General features: G+C 39.4%; 1 protein-coding gene across 2 annotated transcripts in view; it reads right to left on the bottom strand.

Moving 5' to 3' along the window:
- The window catches only part of chchd6a (coiled-coil-helix-coiled-coil-helix domain containing 6a), a 74,169-nt gene that overhangs the window by 43,246 nt on the left and 12,508 nt on the right, over positions 1-18,415 (bottom strand). Inside the window, exons 5-6 of one of the 2 annotated variants that reach the window (XM_026153120.2) lie at positions 7,512-7,535; positions 3,757-3,840 (exon numbers count right to left, since the gene is read on the bottom strand). In XM_026153120.2, coding sequence (XP_026008905.1) covers positions 3,757-3,840; positions 7,512-7,535 — 108 coding nt within the window. The remainder of the gene's footprint in view (positions 1-3,756; positions 3,841-7,511; positions 7,536-18,415) is intronic. The other variant, XM_026153121.2, reaches the window with a different exon arrangement.

Raw genomic sequence — 18,415 nt, forward strand, 5'->3', positions numbered from 1 at the left:
TATGTTACAAAGTATTGAGTTGTATTTTTGTTATTGACCAAATACTTATTTTCCACCCTGATTTACGAAGAAATTCTTTACAAATCCTACCATGTGGATTCATGGATTTTTTTTTCACATTCTGTCTCTCACAGTTGAAGTGTACCTCTGGTGCAAATTACTGACCTCTGTCATCATTTTAGGTGGGGGAACTTGCACAATCGGTGGCTGACTAAATACTTTTTTGCCCCACTGTAAATATTTTAGCAATTTTTTTTCTTTGTCACCGAAAACTGAGACTAAGCTACATGACAAACATTTTGTATTTGACAAATCCATTTCCAGAGTATGTTCAAAGATATTAACAGTCATAACCATTGTGAGTGCTTGATCTTACACCACTCCGGTATTTGCAAATGACAAACAAATCCTTCTTTTAATTTCTCGGCACATATGAAATGTACATAAATGTATTAACATAAACCTAGCTAAGCTTCGCTTAATTCACATCTACTGAAAACTGAACATCAAGCATCGAGAACACTTTGACCAGTCTCTTATGTGACTGCTGGTGTAGTCTGCAAACACACTGAGCTTTCAGATAGACCCGTGAATTTACATATACTGCACACATCCACCTGAATATACAGTATGCATGCAAAACATCTCCCTCTTCCTTTGCCTGACGCACATGCCCACACATTGAGGACTGTCTGTAAACATCCTAAGCTCTACAGTAAACACAGCTTGTGCCACCCGTATGCCAGCCTGCCACTCTTCTACTCCCTCTGCAAACCCAACCTGTTACTAATGAGACTAACACAAATAGCCAAGCATCTGACACCAAGACCTCTGTGTGTGGCTAATTCAAATATGTGTAGAGACTATTCATCAAGGTAATAAATGATTATTTAGGTTGACTGCGTGGTAAACGGAATACAGATTTTGTGCTGTGGTGGTTTAAGCCTGCTTGCGTTTGTCCTTCTGTTATTTAAACTAGACAGGAACACAATCGGGAAAAAGAAAGAAAGAGAAAGAAAGAACTCTTTCTTGTCCTTTTTACTTGTCTTCAGCAAAGAGGCTAGCCAGAAAGAATTGGACTTCTGGTTTAAAAAAAAAAAAAAATCCCTAACTTCAGATTTAACCAAGCAGAAAAAAGCCTTTTTTTTTTTTTATCAGTTCCCAGAGTCAGAACCAGACATGGAGAAGCTGCATTCAGCTTTTATGCTCCATATATCTGGAACAAACTCCCAGAAAGCCTCATATCAGCTGAAACACTCAGTTTATTAAATTCCAGGTTGAAGACTCACCTGTTCTCAGCTGCATTTGAATAAAGCACCAAATCCACACTGTTTTACTTTTAAGCTTAAATTTCAAAACTTACATTTTAACTACTGATTTTATCTACTGTTCCGCCCCCCCCCATTTTAAATCATATTTTTTATTTGTTTTTATTTTTTAATGTCTCTGTAAAGCACTTTGAATCACCTTGCTGTTGAATTGTGCTATGTAAATAAACTTGCCTTGCCTATTGCCCAAGTCAGTGACTCTATCAGCTTATTGTGGCTTATGGCGCACTAAACATAACCTTTACTCACATGCATACAACCACACAAATGCTCACAAATCTTTAAAACTAAAGGACCACCTATTCCAAACTTGGAAAACAGAAAATAAATCTCAATTAGCAATCACAAATAAACAAAAGAAAATGTAACACAGCAACAGAGTGGCTGTAAAGTGTCCACTCAGCCACAGGGGAATGATGACACTCCAATGTTACAGTTGTCCCATGTGGCTCTGTCTACTGCCACCACCCTGTCCCCGTCAAGCTTGAATTATCCATGGTAAACAGAACATAATACTTGGATTTTACACATAATGTCCTATAAAGGTCTTGTCAGTCTGAAGTACAGAGGAGTGCTTCTCCCAGAGAGACCGCGAAAAGGTCCTTTTTGTGTGGCGCCTGGTGAGGCCGAGATTTAACTTGAAACCCCACCTCTTCTGCCTGGCAAATGTCAGACCGAAAGATGAAAGGCAACGCAAGGGCTTGTAAGGGCTCTCTGGAGATACTCAGGCTGGCTCAAATTTGTTTCCTTTTTTTGAATCACATTTACGGATACACCTGGTGGAGTGCTTCTGCTACACACTTTTTGTGCATTGAATTCCGCTGTATCAGTCAGGTTAAATCTACTGTAGATGCATTTGTTTGCTCACAAACCTGGGAGATCATTTATATCAATTTACTGTCTGTCATAATGTTGCTGCTGAGTAAATATATGCATTCGTGCGGATCATATTGTTGAATATGTCCACATAAAAGTGTGTTTCCACTTCGTGCTCATGCTTCAGCACATGATTTTCATAATGGCTCACTCACGCTAGAGCAGACCTTCCCAAAGTGTGGGGTCCGCCCCCTAGGGGGGGTGCAGTACCATTGCAGGGGGGGCTCGGCATGAAAAGGGAAAAAAAACAAAACAAAAACAACGCTTGGACACTGCTAGCACGGGGCGCCCACACAAACGCAAAGCAGGAGATGAAGCATCGCTGAATATGTTTCCAAACCAACCTCCTTTCAAGCCAAAGACTAGAAAATATGGTGAAGCATATCTTCCCTTTGGTTTCACCTGCACAAGTGCCGAGGTAGGTCTCCCCTGCAGAATTGGTTTTCCCTGCGTCGGGAGCAGTGCTGGGCTCTTCAAATCACGGGCAAACAGTATCCCACATTCTTGATTTTTAGTCCACAAACACTTCTTGTAATGACTAACTACTCCTGACATTTTGGAGATGTTAGCTCTTCATACAGTAAAGTTACAGCGGGATACAAATAATATCAGGCTGATCCTGCCACGATTTGTTCCCCCGGTTCAAATCACGGACAAACAGTATCCCACAGCAGTTTATGTTTTTGAACCCATTTTGCACAGAGAGGCATTTTTTTGAAAAATGTATTGATAGCAATGTTGAATATTATTGCACAGAAAAAAAACAACTACATGTAAAATAATCACACTGTGACGCCTCTGCCTTTCTAAATGGAGGGACAGTAACTGCGTGCGTATATGTAAGAGTGTAAAACCTGAAGATGGAGACAAAATACTGTTTATCTGCCATTCTGCAATTCCTCTCATATAAGCAATAACGTGGAGCACAGCTGACGTGAAAAAGGCACATACCTTTGACGTTGTGTGACGAACTCTGTATTCTTCGTCCACACGTAAACGCAAAAAAGGAGTTTTAAAAAAATCTCAGTTTTCGGTGATTCGAAAAGCCGTTTACGTGTGGACGAAACAGCTGCATTTTCAAAAATACCCGTGTAGGTGTGGACGTAGCGTAAAAGAGTCAGTTTATTTTCTTACTACCTGCAGATTACTTGTATTTGCTTAATTGTTTACTAAATGTTTGAGGTGTGAAATAAACCGCAATTGAGCAAAATATGGGTGTGTGTGGTTGGAGGATGTGTTAGTGCCTCCTTAACATCTATGGCAACAACAGTGTTGCAGAGTTATTACAGTTAATCATCTTTTTATTACAACTTGGCCCAGTCCAAAACTAATAGCAGGCCGACTCCACCTTTTATTGCCAGGTTGATGCACCAAAGTCACTTAACTGACTGAATTCTGGTTGCTCGACCATATTTATGTATGTGTGTACATCAAGTCTGCCCATGTCTGTACACCTGTATAACATGTGACTTTTTAAAAGCCGGTGAAACCTAAAATGATGCTGCTCGAAACCTGTTTATGTGTTAGTTGTGTGATTGTGCAAATGTTTTACCCTCTTCTCCAGTTGTGCCAGTTGCTCCTTGTAGAAGGCATCCAGTGCTTTCAGCTGTGAGTCTTTCTTCTGTAGATGCTGAACCTGCAAGTAAAAATACACATGCATGCAAACAGAACAGTGGATGAAAAAAAACAAACAAAAAAAACATGGAATCCAGGATAAACTTACTTAGATTATAGTTATAACATTTTAGGTAGTGGTTTGCCACAAGTTAAGATCAATGGGAGAGGAGAGAAGAAAAAAGTTATGTTAATGCTGTTGTATCATATTGAAATTTAAAAATGTAACTGACATGGAAAGATATGTTGTTATCATTTAACATAAAAATACTAGTAACCTAACTTGTAGTTTATACAGCTATAAAAAAAAAGGTTACCAACACTTATCATGGTCATAAATGTTTTGTCAATTTTTGGCTTTTTGTGGTTTCTTTGAAGTCTTTGGGGCTAATACAGAGAGACAGACAACAATTCACAGCCATATTTACACCTATGGGCATTTTAGAATCACTATTTAACCTAACACCAGTAAATGCATGTATTTGGACAGTGGGAGAAAGCTAGAGTACCTGGAGAGAACCCACAGGGAGAACATGCCACACAAAAGTCTCGGACAGATGGTGGAGTAAAACTCAGGACCTTCTAGCAAAAAGTGTTTGTAATGTGAGGAACTCCCTCAGTGTCCAAATACTCTAAATTTTCTTTGGGGTCAGATTCAGGTGCCTGTATTTCTTGCAAAGGTCAAGAAGCACCAGGACCGGTGTGTATGGTATGCTTGGGTTCATTATGTTGCTGCATTGTGAATCTCTCTCAAAAGATGGAAACTACATGGAAGTACTACATCTACTCCGTGGAGTCACTTTGTGGCAGATATCAAACTCCAGATTAGGCACGTCCTCTAAATTTGCAGCCTTCATTCAGCAAAATCTATGTCTGTTGTTTGATCTTTCCATAAATGAATTTTGATGAACATGTTGATTAAGCGGTCACTCCTAGTCTGGCTAGCTGTCCCTTGGATGCAACAGTTTTAACCCACTGAAGGACAGTTTGACACCAAAAATACTTTGAAAGCTTACTAATTAATGCATTACATCATATATTCTTGTGGAGTCAGTTCCTGTAGCCAAGAAACAGCCCACATATATCTCCCTTGCGCTTGTGATCAATTATGTTTTTGTATGGACAAAACAAGATAAGATAATTAGTTAGCTTCAAGTAGATACATTTCACCTCTACATTATTCGATGCTGAGAAATCCTTGCTTAGAATAACAATCCAACTTCGGGCACTCTGCCTCTTATTCTCACTTTGAAAGTATAGCAAGCCATGTTCAGCTGGAAACTTGGGGCACAGCCATACTTGTGATGGGTGAACAGTGGCTCCCATTTTATTTACTTGAGTCAGACTCTGTGAATGAGATTGTAATGCTTCCCCTGAAAGGCAGCTCTGCTCTCCCTTAGAGAGGGAATGGGGGAGGGAGGGGTGAGAGAGTTCAGATATATGACTAGGATGCCTGCTGGGCACCTCCTGAGTGAAGTGTTCTGGGCATATCCTACCAGGGGGAGGCCCTGGGGCAGGCCTAGGACATGGCTTTGAAATGCCTGGAGGAGGAAGCTGGGGAAAAGGAGGTCTGAGCTACTATGAATAGACTGCTGCCCCCCGACCCTAGATAAGTGTCAGAAAGTGGATGGATGAATATGTTCTCTGTTTTGTCTTGATCTGGTCTGAGTCTCTTGGACACCACTGTACAAATACAGCACTGGCAAATGAATGCAGTACAGACCAGCATATGACTTAGTACAGTAAAAAAAAAGTTAACATATCTTCTAAATCTAAGATTTAACAGCCTCAAGATGGGGACACGATTTTGTCTCCAAGAAAATAGAGTCTTCACAGTGTGACAGTGTAAACAGATGTGTCCCTGCAACATCAGTGATACAGGTACACACAAGTTCTCTGTCCTTTCTCTGTGCAAAGTCCAGCTTTAAGGTATCGATTAAGCAAAAAGAAAAAAAAATGCCATATATAATCACAGCTCTCAAATCAGACTTTTATCTTTTATTTCTTTTCACCTGCACCCCTCTGTTTATTCACCCATGGATTCTCTTTTACTCCCTCCCATAAGCACCATCTTACATCCAACCATGTTATTTACAAGTAGTTTTGAAGCTGCAAGATGGCAGTTACACACAAAGAAACATGAACAAGTGCAATTTAGTGCAAGCATGCTGACAGACATGCATACACATGCAAATCTACACCACAGTGACTAAATGAGAGCAGAAAAAAAAAAAAAAAACTTGTGTTGGAGACATAGAGCAGACAGAAAAATGGAAAAGGGAGCATAGCTCGCAAAAGAGACATGAGACACAAGAGAAATGCAAGAAAAGCTGCAAAGACGATGGGCCTTTTTACCAACACGTGCACGGAAACGTTCTTACCCTGTGCAAAAAACAAGTGCATACAATCATTGTTGCATTTAGGAAACGTGCGCACCGGCCTATCACTTACTACTGAGCGTAAATTCGAAAATCTGAATCATTCTGAACAAACAGGCTTACGCGAGCTGCATACTGTCCCCATTTCTCTCCTGGTGAAGCATAAAAAGCCTGCACCTATGAGGCAAGGAAGCAGGAGAAACTCCAAGTCTGAAGAAACTGAAACTATTCTTTCAGACAAGAGTGTTTGATGTTTTTAATGAATGATGAGGAATCGGTTTAAATTTAAACTGTAAGCCTGCACCTTTCCATTTTGTTTCCTTTAAATGCAATTGAATTTTTTTGTATTAATTCTGAGCATGTCTTACGCCATGTCAGAAAATTATAGATAATGGCCTTATTCTTCATATTATCATTATTATTATCATTATTATTAGTAGTAGCATTTATTTCAAAGACTTAGATGTACATTTCCTAAGACAGCCAGGATTTTATTCTTTTGTTAAGTACAAACAAACTTATTGATAAATTATTGATGAATCAATGATTTGACTGTGAAACTTTTGTATGGATGATTACATACACAGATTTGTATGTACATATAGTTATTACAGTAAATGAGGGCCAATATTGGCATTTTCTTTTAAAAAGCATTGAATTAACTAGCTGAAGAAATCAATTATTTGTTACAGCCATAGAGAAACTGCTGTTGATACATTATAGTAACAAAATGTGATTTTATTCCAGTGCTTTGTGACTGACGTTATATATTTATACAGCAGAAAAATGTTGCCATATGTATAAAGAAAGCAAGGTCAAAGTAATGAAACAAAGAACGGAAGCAATGGAGATAAAAGAATGAATAGGGACTGTTAAAAGTAGGAAGAAGGTATGTGAATATTTGAATGAAAGGGCTGGAGGAGCATTAAACTGAGAAGAGATGAAGAGCCTAGAATAGTGAGTGTGTTTAAAAAATAAAAATAAAAAATAAGGAGGAAGGAAGGAAGCGGGAAAGGAGGGGTTCGATTTGCTTTGAATTCAATCAAATCAAAGTTGTTTTTGCTTCTTCTTTTTTTTTTTTAATTCATGAGATGCTGCAATTTAGAGATATTTCACTCTTCCAGCTGTCAAGGATTTCAGCTCAACAGAAATGATTAAAAATGACTCTAATCAACACATAAATGGTAATTTCAATTTTGTTTTAAAGTGACCTGTAGCCTGTGCAAGAGCACAATAGGGAACACTGAGGGAAAGCAGTGGAATAGATGGAAAGGACAAAAGAGACTGAATTTTTGAAGGTCAGAATGAAGCTTACCATTGATTCTATCTCATCTGCAGACTAGATATGTTGGGGGACAGAGAAAGAGTGAAGGAGGAAGAGAAACAAAGCAGGATAAAAAGAGAAAGAATGAAGCACAAACAGGAAGGACCATTAATTCATGTAATCAAAAGCATAGGCGATCAGATTAGATTCCCCCAAGAAACATGCATGCAATCTCATTCATCTCTAACAAAAAGTAAACAATTCAATAGGAATTTGCAAAAGATTAACCTTGTAACACCAAATGTATCAAGTATAATTAAACATTTCTGAACATAATACATGTTTTTTGTCATTTCCACAGCTCCAGATTAGCACAACATGTTTTGAGAATGTAGAACAATCATATAACTGAATATTTAACCTGCATTTCTTGAATAAAACAACATTAATGTGCAACTAATATCAATAAAAGATTAAAGACATTATTGTTCCAAATGTTTGGTCTTTAAATAAATCCAGGTTTCCATTTGAGATGCAGTGATACTGATGTTTGGCACACATGTGGCTTGTTCACTGATTGGCACATTGGCCTTTTAGCACAATAAGATGATCTGATCTAATTAGCTTCTACCAGAATTGCAGGATCACAACAGATCCACCAATTCTGCTTTTAATTAGGCATCCAGTGTCATAAATCTGTATGATCCAATTTGTTAATTTAAAACAATTCACCAGTTAAACTAATTTAATGAAGAAACAGGCAATTTATGACCCAGGCCTCCAAGACAGATTCATTTGTCTTCTTTTGCATTAAAGGAAAAGCTGCAATGTTCAGACAATCTGAATCATGTTAGCTATTTGAATTCAGCATGCCACCCCCCTGCCAACCCAAACCGGTCATGGGAGATGGCCGCCCCTCCCTGAGCCTGGTTCTGACACAGGTTTCTTACTGTTAAAAGGGAGTTTTTCTTTCCCACTATTGCCAAAGCAGAGTTTCATAGAAAGGCAAATAAACATGGGGACAGCGTTTGGATACACAGGTGACTCTAAACACCTAGAAAAGCTTTAAGCCAAATCTCTCTTCTTAGATCGCCATTCCCACCACAACAGCAGCATTTCCACAGACTATGAAGAAAGCCACATGCTTTCTCTAGAAACATAAGGGGTTCCATTCTGAACAAGTGGGAGCGAGACCCCTGCCATTCTGTCTGATCTCCTAGATCGTCTTTTTTCAGCTGCTTGCTTTACGCCGGTGTCACCACAGTGGATCATCTGCCTCCGTCTCATGCTATCCCTAGCATTCTTCTGTCACATCAACCCTCTGCATGTCTTTTCTTCACATCCCCTAAGATCTTCCTCTTTCCCTCCTGCCTGGCAGCGCCATATTCAAAATTCTGTGTTCAACATCTTCACCACCCCTCCTATCCAGATGTCCAAACCTTCTCAACCTTGCCTCTCTAAATTTTAACCTCCTATCTTTTTGTTAGTGCTAGCATTTCCAAATTATACCATCAACGCAAGTTCCACTCACTATATATTCATATCACTATTTGATTATATAATGAAATAGGAGAATTTTATGATTGTCATATCAAGATATGTTTCTTTAGTATGAAGCTTGTAGCATCTGGCAAAAGCCATATATGAAGTTTCCACATTAGACAAGCTGTATATAATTAGCTAAAGACATTACAACATCACACATGATTTTTAAAGTTCAAAAACCACCAGATGGGTGCATTTGTTACACTGAAAAACTCAATATGTAGAAAAATATAATACCTGCAAACTATCATTGAGATTGACGGGTTGTCACTATCTGAAGTGCCCTGATGCACTAAATCTTACACATCTGGTGCTCCAGGCAAATTAATGCCAATCAATATTTTTAAAGCTCTTGTATCGCAGGTCTCAGATCTCAGTGGCACTGAAAAGCAGCAGCGCCGGCAAGTAACGGAGGTGAAGAACGTCTACTCGCACACATGCACACGCGTACAGCGGGGGGAAGATTCATCATAATTATCAGGGCTGCTGAACGCCAAATCAAATCAGAGCCAATCGTCTGTGTTTCATAAACAGACCTTAACTGAGGAGAGACAAAGAGCGAGAGGGCTTCTGACGGGAGAGACGCTTCCACTGTCGGGTGAAAGGCTGCAGCTGGTGCATGTTAATGCAGGTGAAAAGAGAGACTGAAATTGTTCATGTGTTCATTTTCTATGTTAGACAAGTATCGGTTTGGTGGGGATTAGGTAGAATCAGAAGAGATTTAATTAAAAAAAAAGAAAGAAAAAAGAAAAAAAGCTGCACTCCTTTCTATCTGTGTCTGTCTGTGTTGGTCCCGTTTTAATTTGCAGTCAAAGACGAGGCTGAAAGTGAATCAGATGACTCCTCTGGTGTCCCTCCAGGGACCTGCAAGGTAGATAACAGCCAGCCAAGCGTGGCTTTACACACAACACACCGCAGCACCACACCACGATGCACTTAAAGAGGATGGCTCAAGTATACACACTGATGTTTATTGAGTCTGTCCATTTTTCTGTTGGGTACCTGACGTTGTCGGTTCATGTCTGTTACCCAATGATGCTTTTTTTTTTTTCCCCCCCTACAGAGAAAAAGCCACAACTAAATCAGCATCTTCAAGTCTGAATCTTATTTTTGACTGTATTCAGAGCAATATTAAGCACCACACAGCACATTTGCATTCAATACTTAGCTCGATCCACCTTTGAACTGGCAACGCGGAAATGCTAAATCAGAGTCACCATAACTTAGTGTTTCCCAACCTTTTGGAGCCACAGCACATATTTCACATTAGAAAAAAATCACAGCACACCACCAAACAAAAATGTCACAAAAGCGCATATTGATCATTTTTCCCCACACACCAGGCATAGCAGAATTGGCTCCGTTTGTCCCCAATATACCATTTTTGCTTTCTTTTAACCACTACTCACGCTAGGGCCGTCATCTGGGTCGGAAGTTTCTCCATGACCCAGGTCAACCTGACTACTTTTTCTTTTCAAATATTAATTTATTGCTATTATGCGCTGCGCTGTCTCATGACTATGTAATTTCTTCTTCGTCTTCTTCTGTTTTACTGGCAGTTGGCAACCCATTTAATTGGAGCAAGATGTTGTACTGCCCTCTAGTGGAAAAGAATGTAATTGTTCTGCCTGTTACTCACGTCTGTCACTTAGAATACCAATCAGGTGAAACTAGATAATCTTCCACGACACACCTGATCATTTGTCACGATGGCACAGTGGTTGAGAAACACTGTCATGACCACACGGTTAAACAGCAGAAAGGTGACACAGGTAGTGTTGTGCTGATGGTCAGAGTGATCGCTAGAAACTTGACAATCAAGGACGGTAATGCACGAAATCAATATTAACACCATCTTTAGAGTCATTTAATTTAATCGCTAGTTAAATGTTGGCTTGTCTGCTTGTAACTGAAATTAATATGTCTGGTAAGCGGCTACACTGATCGATCATCATAAAATGAAAGAAAACAGAAAGAGGGTGTTTCTGTCTGATGGGCTGACTAAAATTACACGTTTAGATAACGGTGTGCTGACAAAGATTCCAGGTATCGCTTCTTTAACTTTTTGTTTCACTGAGCATGTGTGCATCACTGCAAAACTCAGATGTGTCTACAGAAATGAATGACTTAATAAATAACAGTCAGTTAAACGTTGCAAACTGAGCCCATACTTTTTGTACAATTACCGCTTTAGTAAAGAAGTCAAGTGTGACCTTCTTACCATGCAAACTATGGGCTATGACTATACTGGAAACATTTTAATAAGATGAGTTCGGGATCAAAATAAGGCAAAAAGGAGAGTTTTAAATGTTATCACCTTTTTAAACAGTCACGTATTCCAGATACATTTCCATGAAACGAGCATTAGTAGAAAATAAGTGTCACAATTTTCCTATTAAAATCATAATCTATCCAATGTAACTGATGTTCAAAGTTAGTTACAGAAGAAATCGTCCTGAAAGAATGCATTACACTGAGCCATGTAGTTCATATGGCTGGCTCCTATACTTATGAGGTCATGTGGGACCAACAGTGCTGGAAAAATAAGTGCTTTTAGTGGTTCCAATGATATCCTTCCATTTATGTGAATGAGGCTCTCTGAGATAATTCAGTATTTTTCAGCTCATGGTGGAAGGGCAGAAATAAGCTCCCTGGTGTTTCCCTTTCTTTCTCTCGCTAGCAGCAGCAGCGCTGCAGTTTGTTTTTAGTGAACAGCACTACCTTAAACTACACATTAATCAGTTGTTTAACAAGGGTACAGACTGCCCAGCTTTAAAGCCTTGCTTACACTTTCCGCGTCCCTGAATCTGCTAGGATCCACTTGGGTCCGAGTGACATATATTTTGTCATTTATCAGTGAAAGCAAGGGTCCACGTGGCATCCACATCTGATCGTTTACTGTGACTGTGCAGACTGGTCCGTGGAGCATTTATATTACAACGCATCAACTATGAATGGGTCCCAAGCAGGAGAATTTAAAGTAGTATGACAGCAATGACTACTCTCATCATGGCTCCAGCCTAGAGTATAATCAAGGCTTGAAAACAACATCACCTAGTTCACTGGGTTGTACAGCAAACACTGAAACTTGGTAAAAATGAGCAGGTATTGACATTATTTACCTTAAGACTGTTAGACCACTGAAAGTCCCTAAAAGCACCTTTCTTCCCCCAGCAACAGCAGAAGCTGCAAAGTGCATGAAAATCAAATTCTGTGTTACAGCCAAAACTTTGAGCCACAGTAGCATGAGTTTTACTAATTTTAAAAGAAACTGGATTTGTGTTACTGCTGAAGTCGCAAAAGAAAATAGAAACTGCTTTTACATGACTCACCAACAACACAAGGCACTCAAATAATAAACCTTTACAAGGTGATATCAGTCCAACCCCTTCAAATGAATGCTATCGCAGTGCATCTGTTCATTCTGTTATGTCAGTTACAATCGGCTTATACATCTGAAATCAACAATGAAGGGATTCAAATTGCAGAGACACTCAGTCCATAGCGCGGTAAAATTACAGGGATAAGCATTGCGCTTCTAGGATAACAGAAGACGCACTCATCACAAAGAACAGTGTTTCTTTTACACTGAACTTGGGTTAGACAGACATTATGTACAGAATAATACATAAATAAATAAATGTAGCTTTAAAGCACCATTAAGATCACAAAAGCCACACTTTTCGCTGCCTGACCAGTTACTTGCATTAAAGAGAAATTTACCATGTCGTCTTACATGTTGCTTTAAATATATTGTCCTGAAGTATATTTTAAAACTTTCCAAAAAATACCTGGCTGAGAAAAGAAAAGGAGAATGACAGAAATGACTAGAGACAAGAGAAAGAGCAAATGCATTAGAAATGTAAGCAAGGGCAGGAAAATAACTTCAGTTATTAACAAGGTGCATAATTGATTACAGCAGTTACTAGCCATGAGCTAAGCAGGAGATTAGCTTACAAATGTATTATCGTATATTCTTCCCTCTCCAGGCACCTTCTGCATATGAATCAATTCAGAGCACAGCTGGAGGTGTCAAGCATCTACTTAGAAGCTAGAGACAGCAGGAAAAAAAAAAAGTGAGACAGAAAACCCGAGCGGGAGTAAGAGAGGGAAGGTAGAGCTGGAAATGATGAGGGGAAAACAGAAGACAGGTCTAACGGATAACAAGTATGAAACAAAAAAAAAATGACAAGGATACCATTACAAAAATCACAGCAACAATGGGCGAGCTTGCAGATCAAGAGAAGGAAAAACATCCGACAGTGTAACTGAAACCTAGCAGGGATGCCTAAACAGTTCCCATTGTTGAAATGCAGTTTGACTCGTTAGCCTGAGACCCTTTTTTTCCCCTTTTTGAGAAATAAGTGACAAAGACAGTTTTAAAGGTTCAACAGTAGTTCCATGAGGCTGAAACATGCACGGCAAATAGACTACAGAGGTCGAGCCTAATAAACAACAGAAACAACCAAGCTACTAACAAGCAGACGCCGCCAACTCCACAGGCAAACATCCTCGCCACTGTCCGTTCTGATCAGTGACAAAAAGCTTAAACTAAAAGCTTTATTTATACCGTGGGGCCTGCAACCTTTACTATCAAATAAGCCACGTTTGGGCAACTTTTAATGGAAAATTGAGCCATAAAATATTTTTCAACTTTATAATGAAGATGACGCAATAAGCATACATTACTAATGATTTATGATTATTTGATACTTTTACAACTAGAATCATGCTCTGTCATGGTCTGGAGCTGCATTTCAGAATCACCGCGCAGCAACATCTGGGAAGCGTCTGATTGGGAACGGCTTCATTTTCTAGCTTCGCAATGGTCCCAAACACACTGCCAGTGCACTAAAACCATACATGGATAAAAACAAACGATGGAACACTATCAGTCACGGACGGGCCTTCCCAGAGCTCGGACATCAGCATCACTGATGCAGTGTTACATCATCTCGACAGAGCTCTGAACAAAAGGCAGCCAAAGAAGAGCTTTCAATGTCCTTCAAGAAGCCTGAAGAACTACTTAAGACTACTTAAAGCAATCAGAAGAAAGCTAAGAGAGTTCAGGCTGAGCTGAAGAAAAGAGATGGTCATGCTAACTATTGAATTGCAAACTCATTAAAATGGTTTCTGGCTTGTATACTACATTTTCATCTATGTTTTACTTTCATTGTTCTTTTCCCAAGCAAAGTATGAAGAAATAACAGGTGATTACGTTAAAGACTGTTTTTTGGTTTTGTTTTTTTCCCCCAACAAGCAAACACAACTCAGAAATGAAGACAACAAAGTTGTTAGCAAGATTGAACCTATTCTGAAACACAGAGTCCACAAAGCTACGAAGGCCACTTTGGATCCTGCCTGTGCTTATTCAAATGAATCTAATTTAAAACAGCGTACTTTAACAAGAAAAACATGTCAGCTAAAAGATTTTAAGAAAATACAACATCAACTCATACAAAAGGTGAAAAAGAAAAACCCAGAATACTATGATTTAGGAATGTCATAAACCCACATTTTCTGCTTCTGTTAACAGTCCATAAATGTTTGGGAACTGAGGAAACCAGTTGCTGGACTAAATGAGGTAAGTTGTGTAAAGTGCTTTGAGTGCTCAGATAGAGTAGGAAAGTGCTATTTAAGAACCTGTCCATTTACCATTTTCTAGAACCAAAGGTTACTGGAGCCAAAGGGTCAAACTGCCTGGATTAAACCTAAATAACTGCAAGAATGTGTCACTTCCTGCTTCCCTTCAACTCAGCGTTCATTTGGTGTGAAGAGGTTAAAGCCACAGGGGGAGTCGGCCGGTGGTGAGACTGTGTTGTGTCCTGGGTAAACTCCTGACTTGTTCCATCGCCACTGAGGACAATGACAAAAACTGTCGAATGACCAAAGTTAAATCAGGCAAGAGTTTCTGTATTGGTGGTGTTGTGTAACTGTGAGAGTTGGTCTCATTTTATGATTGTCAAAGAACAAAAAAAAAAAGAAAAGGAAAAGACATATTTTAATATTTGAAACAGCTCTTCCCTACATCAGTCGTACCAGTTTTGAGGTTAAGCTGTAGGGACAACAGATGGTGGCTGGTTGAGCTGTTAGTCAGTGTCTCTCACAGTGATATCAACTATTGTGGGCCAACTCCCTGATCCAGTACAGAAGGAAAAACAAGAAGAGAGCCTCAGTGCCCCAGTGTTAACAGTGCAATGGATCATCAACGCACCACATGGGCAAGGCGCACTAATGTTTGGGCTTGTAAGTATGTCTGGGACAGACACGTATAAATACACACTCACACATCTCCATCTTCCCCCGTGGGCAGCGTGTGTGTTGGGTTGCCATCTGATAGCGTCAGCAGTCTGTTCTCCCTCTTTCTCCCCCTCTCTTTATTTACTCCACTGCGTTTATTTAACACATAGCTCCCAGCGAGGCAATAAATTAGCACTCAATAATAATCTGACTGATAATTACAGCCAGCCAACTACACAGAAGAAAGAGTGGGACAAATGGGCCACTGGCCCTTCTCCTCCTCCTCTCTTTCATCTATAGTTACTGTTTTCATGCAGACTGCTTTTTATTTATTTATTTTTTTCTGTCTGACACTTAATCTTTAATGTTTTTGTTATCACACAGTCTGCACAGTCATGTGATGTGGTAGTTTAGTTAGGTCAAGCAAATCAACAATTAGAACACATGTGCTGTCAAAATTAACCCCCATTTATAAAGGAGCTCAGTTTGGCAGTTCTGCCAGAAGGAGTATCTGCTAAAAGCACATGATTCAACCTAGCATGTGAATTATTACAATATGTCTCTTTACCAAGAAATAACAAATAACAGGGATGTGTGCTAACATCTCTGGGATGTTGGTACAATATCCCGAGCCTAGTAAGTTCAACATATCTGGCTTCATGAAGGCAGCGTCCAACTCACTAAGTTAGCCAACACTTGCTTCCACACAGTCGCACGATTATATGGTGCTGGAGAGGAAAACCACTATGAACGTGTGAGTACTTTAAGCACTTTCTTTAAGACTAATATATTAATACATTTTAGCCAGTCTGAAGGCAGGAAAGAAAGCTAGCAACAATGGCAACTGGCGAAGTCTGCAGCACAAGTTACTATAGCGATGTAAGAAGTGAACTGTTCTCAGTAACCCTGCATTTACGTGGATAACCTTAAATGATGCAATCAGGCCTCTGGTATCATGATTGTGTAGATAGCTAGTTATTAAAAGATCAACTTTTACATTTGGAGTGCCTAAAAGATACTAGCCTTGTTTGGGGAAATCACAAACATAAAAAAGCCCCAAAATTTAGCAGTGAATGGTATAAATGAAAATCCTACATTTTACTAAAAAGAACAAGCTTTGTACTGAAGGAGTAACTAGAAAAGTTTGGTGACTTTTTTAGAATACTCAATAAAAAAAAAAATAAGAGTTTACTGTAAAACATGCGGTTGGTTTGTTTTGGGGTGTTTTTTGTTTGCTTGCTTGTTTGTTTTTTATCCTTTTTTTATTCTTGAACTGCGTGTCCTTTTATTTTTTCCCTGGAGGGGACTTTTTCTTTTGAGGATGTGGATCGCTACATATTGAATTTGATGAACAGACTGATGTTTGGTTTGGTTTTTGTTCAGGCATTTTCTTTTTCTCTTTGTCTGCCAGCTGTTTTGTCATTGTTGGGAAAATGTGCTACATATGCTACAAGATACGCTATTCTCTAAAAGAAAAAAAAACATATTGACAAATTTCAGCATTTAAAACAACAGCCTAAGGACATGAGAAGCAGAAGATGACGGATGGCTGGAAACTAAAGTAGGAAAGATTTGAATATTTACTTTTTTTTCTTTTTTTTTTTATTGTAATAACTGAGATTACCTGAAGAACTCCTCAAACGTCCCGTCTGTCTGCCTTCTCATTTGGCTTTCTGCCTCACCATCTCACTCTGCATTTAGGGGAAGGTAGCTTTTGAGCGCACTGTCAGTCTAATAGCTTTACATGCAGAACCATTTCAGTCACTGCAGATGACAATTACTGATACAACCTGCAGGCTTATCTGTACCCGAGCCTCCACAACCTCCTTCTCCTCCTATATTCAGTCCGTCACTCACCTCTCTTCACACCATTTCCTTCAGCAGCACACATCCCTTCTCCCTACTTCCTAAGCACCCTCTCCTCCTCCTCCTCTCTCTTTACTGGTCATTCGCTACATCTTCTCTTTGCCCCCCTTGCTTTAGCTTCATTACCGTTTACATTTTTTCCTCTTTTTCCTCTCCTTTGTTGTCTTTATCTTCCAAAACACTGGGTCAAGGTTGGCGATTATTTGTGAGTAACGTTTTTACAGCAAAGTCCAAAACGTTAAGGCACTTCAGATTCGGTCCATTCTAAATGCATCTGAATCATCATGAGCGAATAGCAGAGCAGGAAAACAGATGGTACAGCCCCCAAATAGCCCTGATCTTAAAATCATGGGGTAAGTCTGAGATTACTTGAAGATAACTGAGACGAATAAATCCACATGAGAACTGTGACAAATTCTGAAAATTTTGGAACAAACTTCTTGAAGCTGTGCCAATGAAACTAGGAGAGTTGGTGCTGCGCTTCTTTGAAAATAACTGAAAATTATTTGGGAATAGTTTTCAGAGAACGGGATGGTCTGCACAGCATGCATGTCTGAGCACATCTTTGTTAATAAATTCTTTTCCAACTTATACACCAGATTACAGCTTTTCATAATAAGAGCAATAACGTTAAAATAGATCAAAGGCTACTAAACCACTGAAAACGGAGGAAAAAGCCTGCGCACTTAGCAACTCATTTATCCTTTTTTCATTCAACTAAATGGCATAATAGCAGCATGTTACCATATGTCTGACTAAATAAGCAGTCAGAGGAGCACACGATAAAACATCAAGCAATTCACTCATATGTAGTGCTATAATGAAGCATGTCCCATCTGCCTCAGTCTGCCTCACTCCTCTGTGTGTGTGTGTGTGTGTGTGTGTGTGTGTGTGTGTGTGTGTGTGTGTGTGTGTGTGAGAGAGTGTGAGCATAAACACAGCTGTTTCTCTCATACTGATAAGCAAAGTCTGAACGAGTTTCCTGAGTGTGTAACAGAGAGACATTGCTGTCACCCCATCAGCATCAGAGTTTCCAACTGATTATATGGTTTTAGGTATAAACAAGTGAGGCTGGTTTGTCCAATCAGAGAAAACATCTGGTTCATTCCGGCAGTCTGACAAACACACCGGCAGGTAGGGAAAAGAACTAAACAAAAAATAAAAACAACAACAACGTGATGAAATCAATCGCCAGCCCCTAGCCGCGACATCTGACCAAGTCTTTGCTAGAACTTCACAGTAACAGAGGAGCGCTCCTGAAATGATACAGCTCAAGAAACAGCAAAATGCTGTGTAATATTGTG

This window comes from Astatotilapia calliptera, chromosome 20, assembly GCF_964374335.1.
Source record: "Astatotilapia calliptera chromosome 20, fAstCal68.1, whole genome shotgun sequence".
Taxonomy (NCBI): Eukaryota; Metazoa; Chordata; class Actinopteri; order Cichliformes; family Cichlidae; genus Astatotilapia; species Astatotilapia calliptera.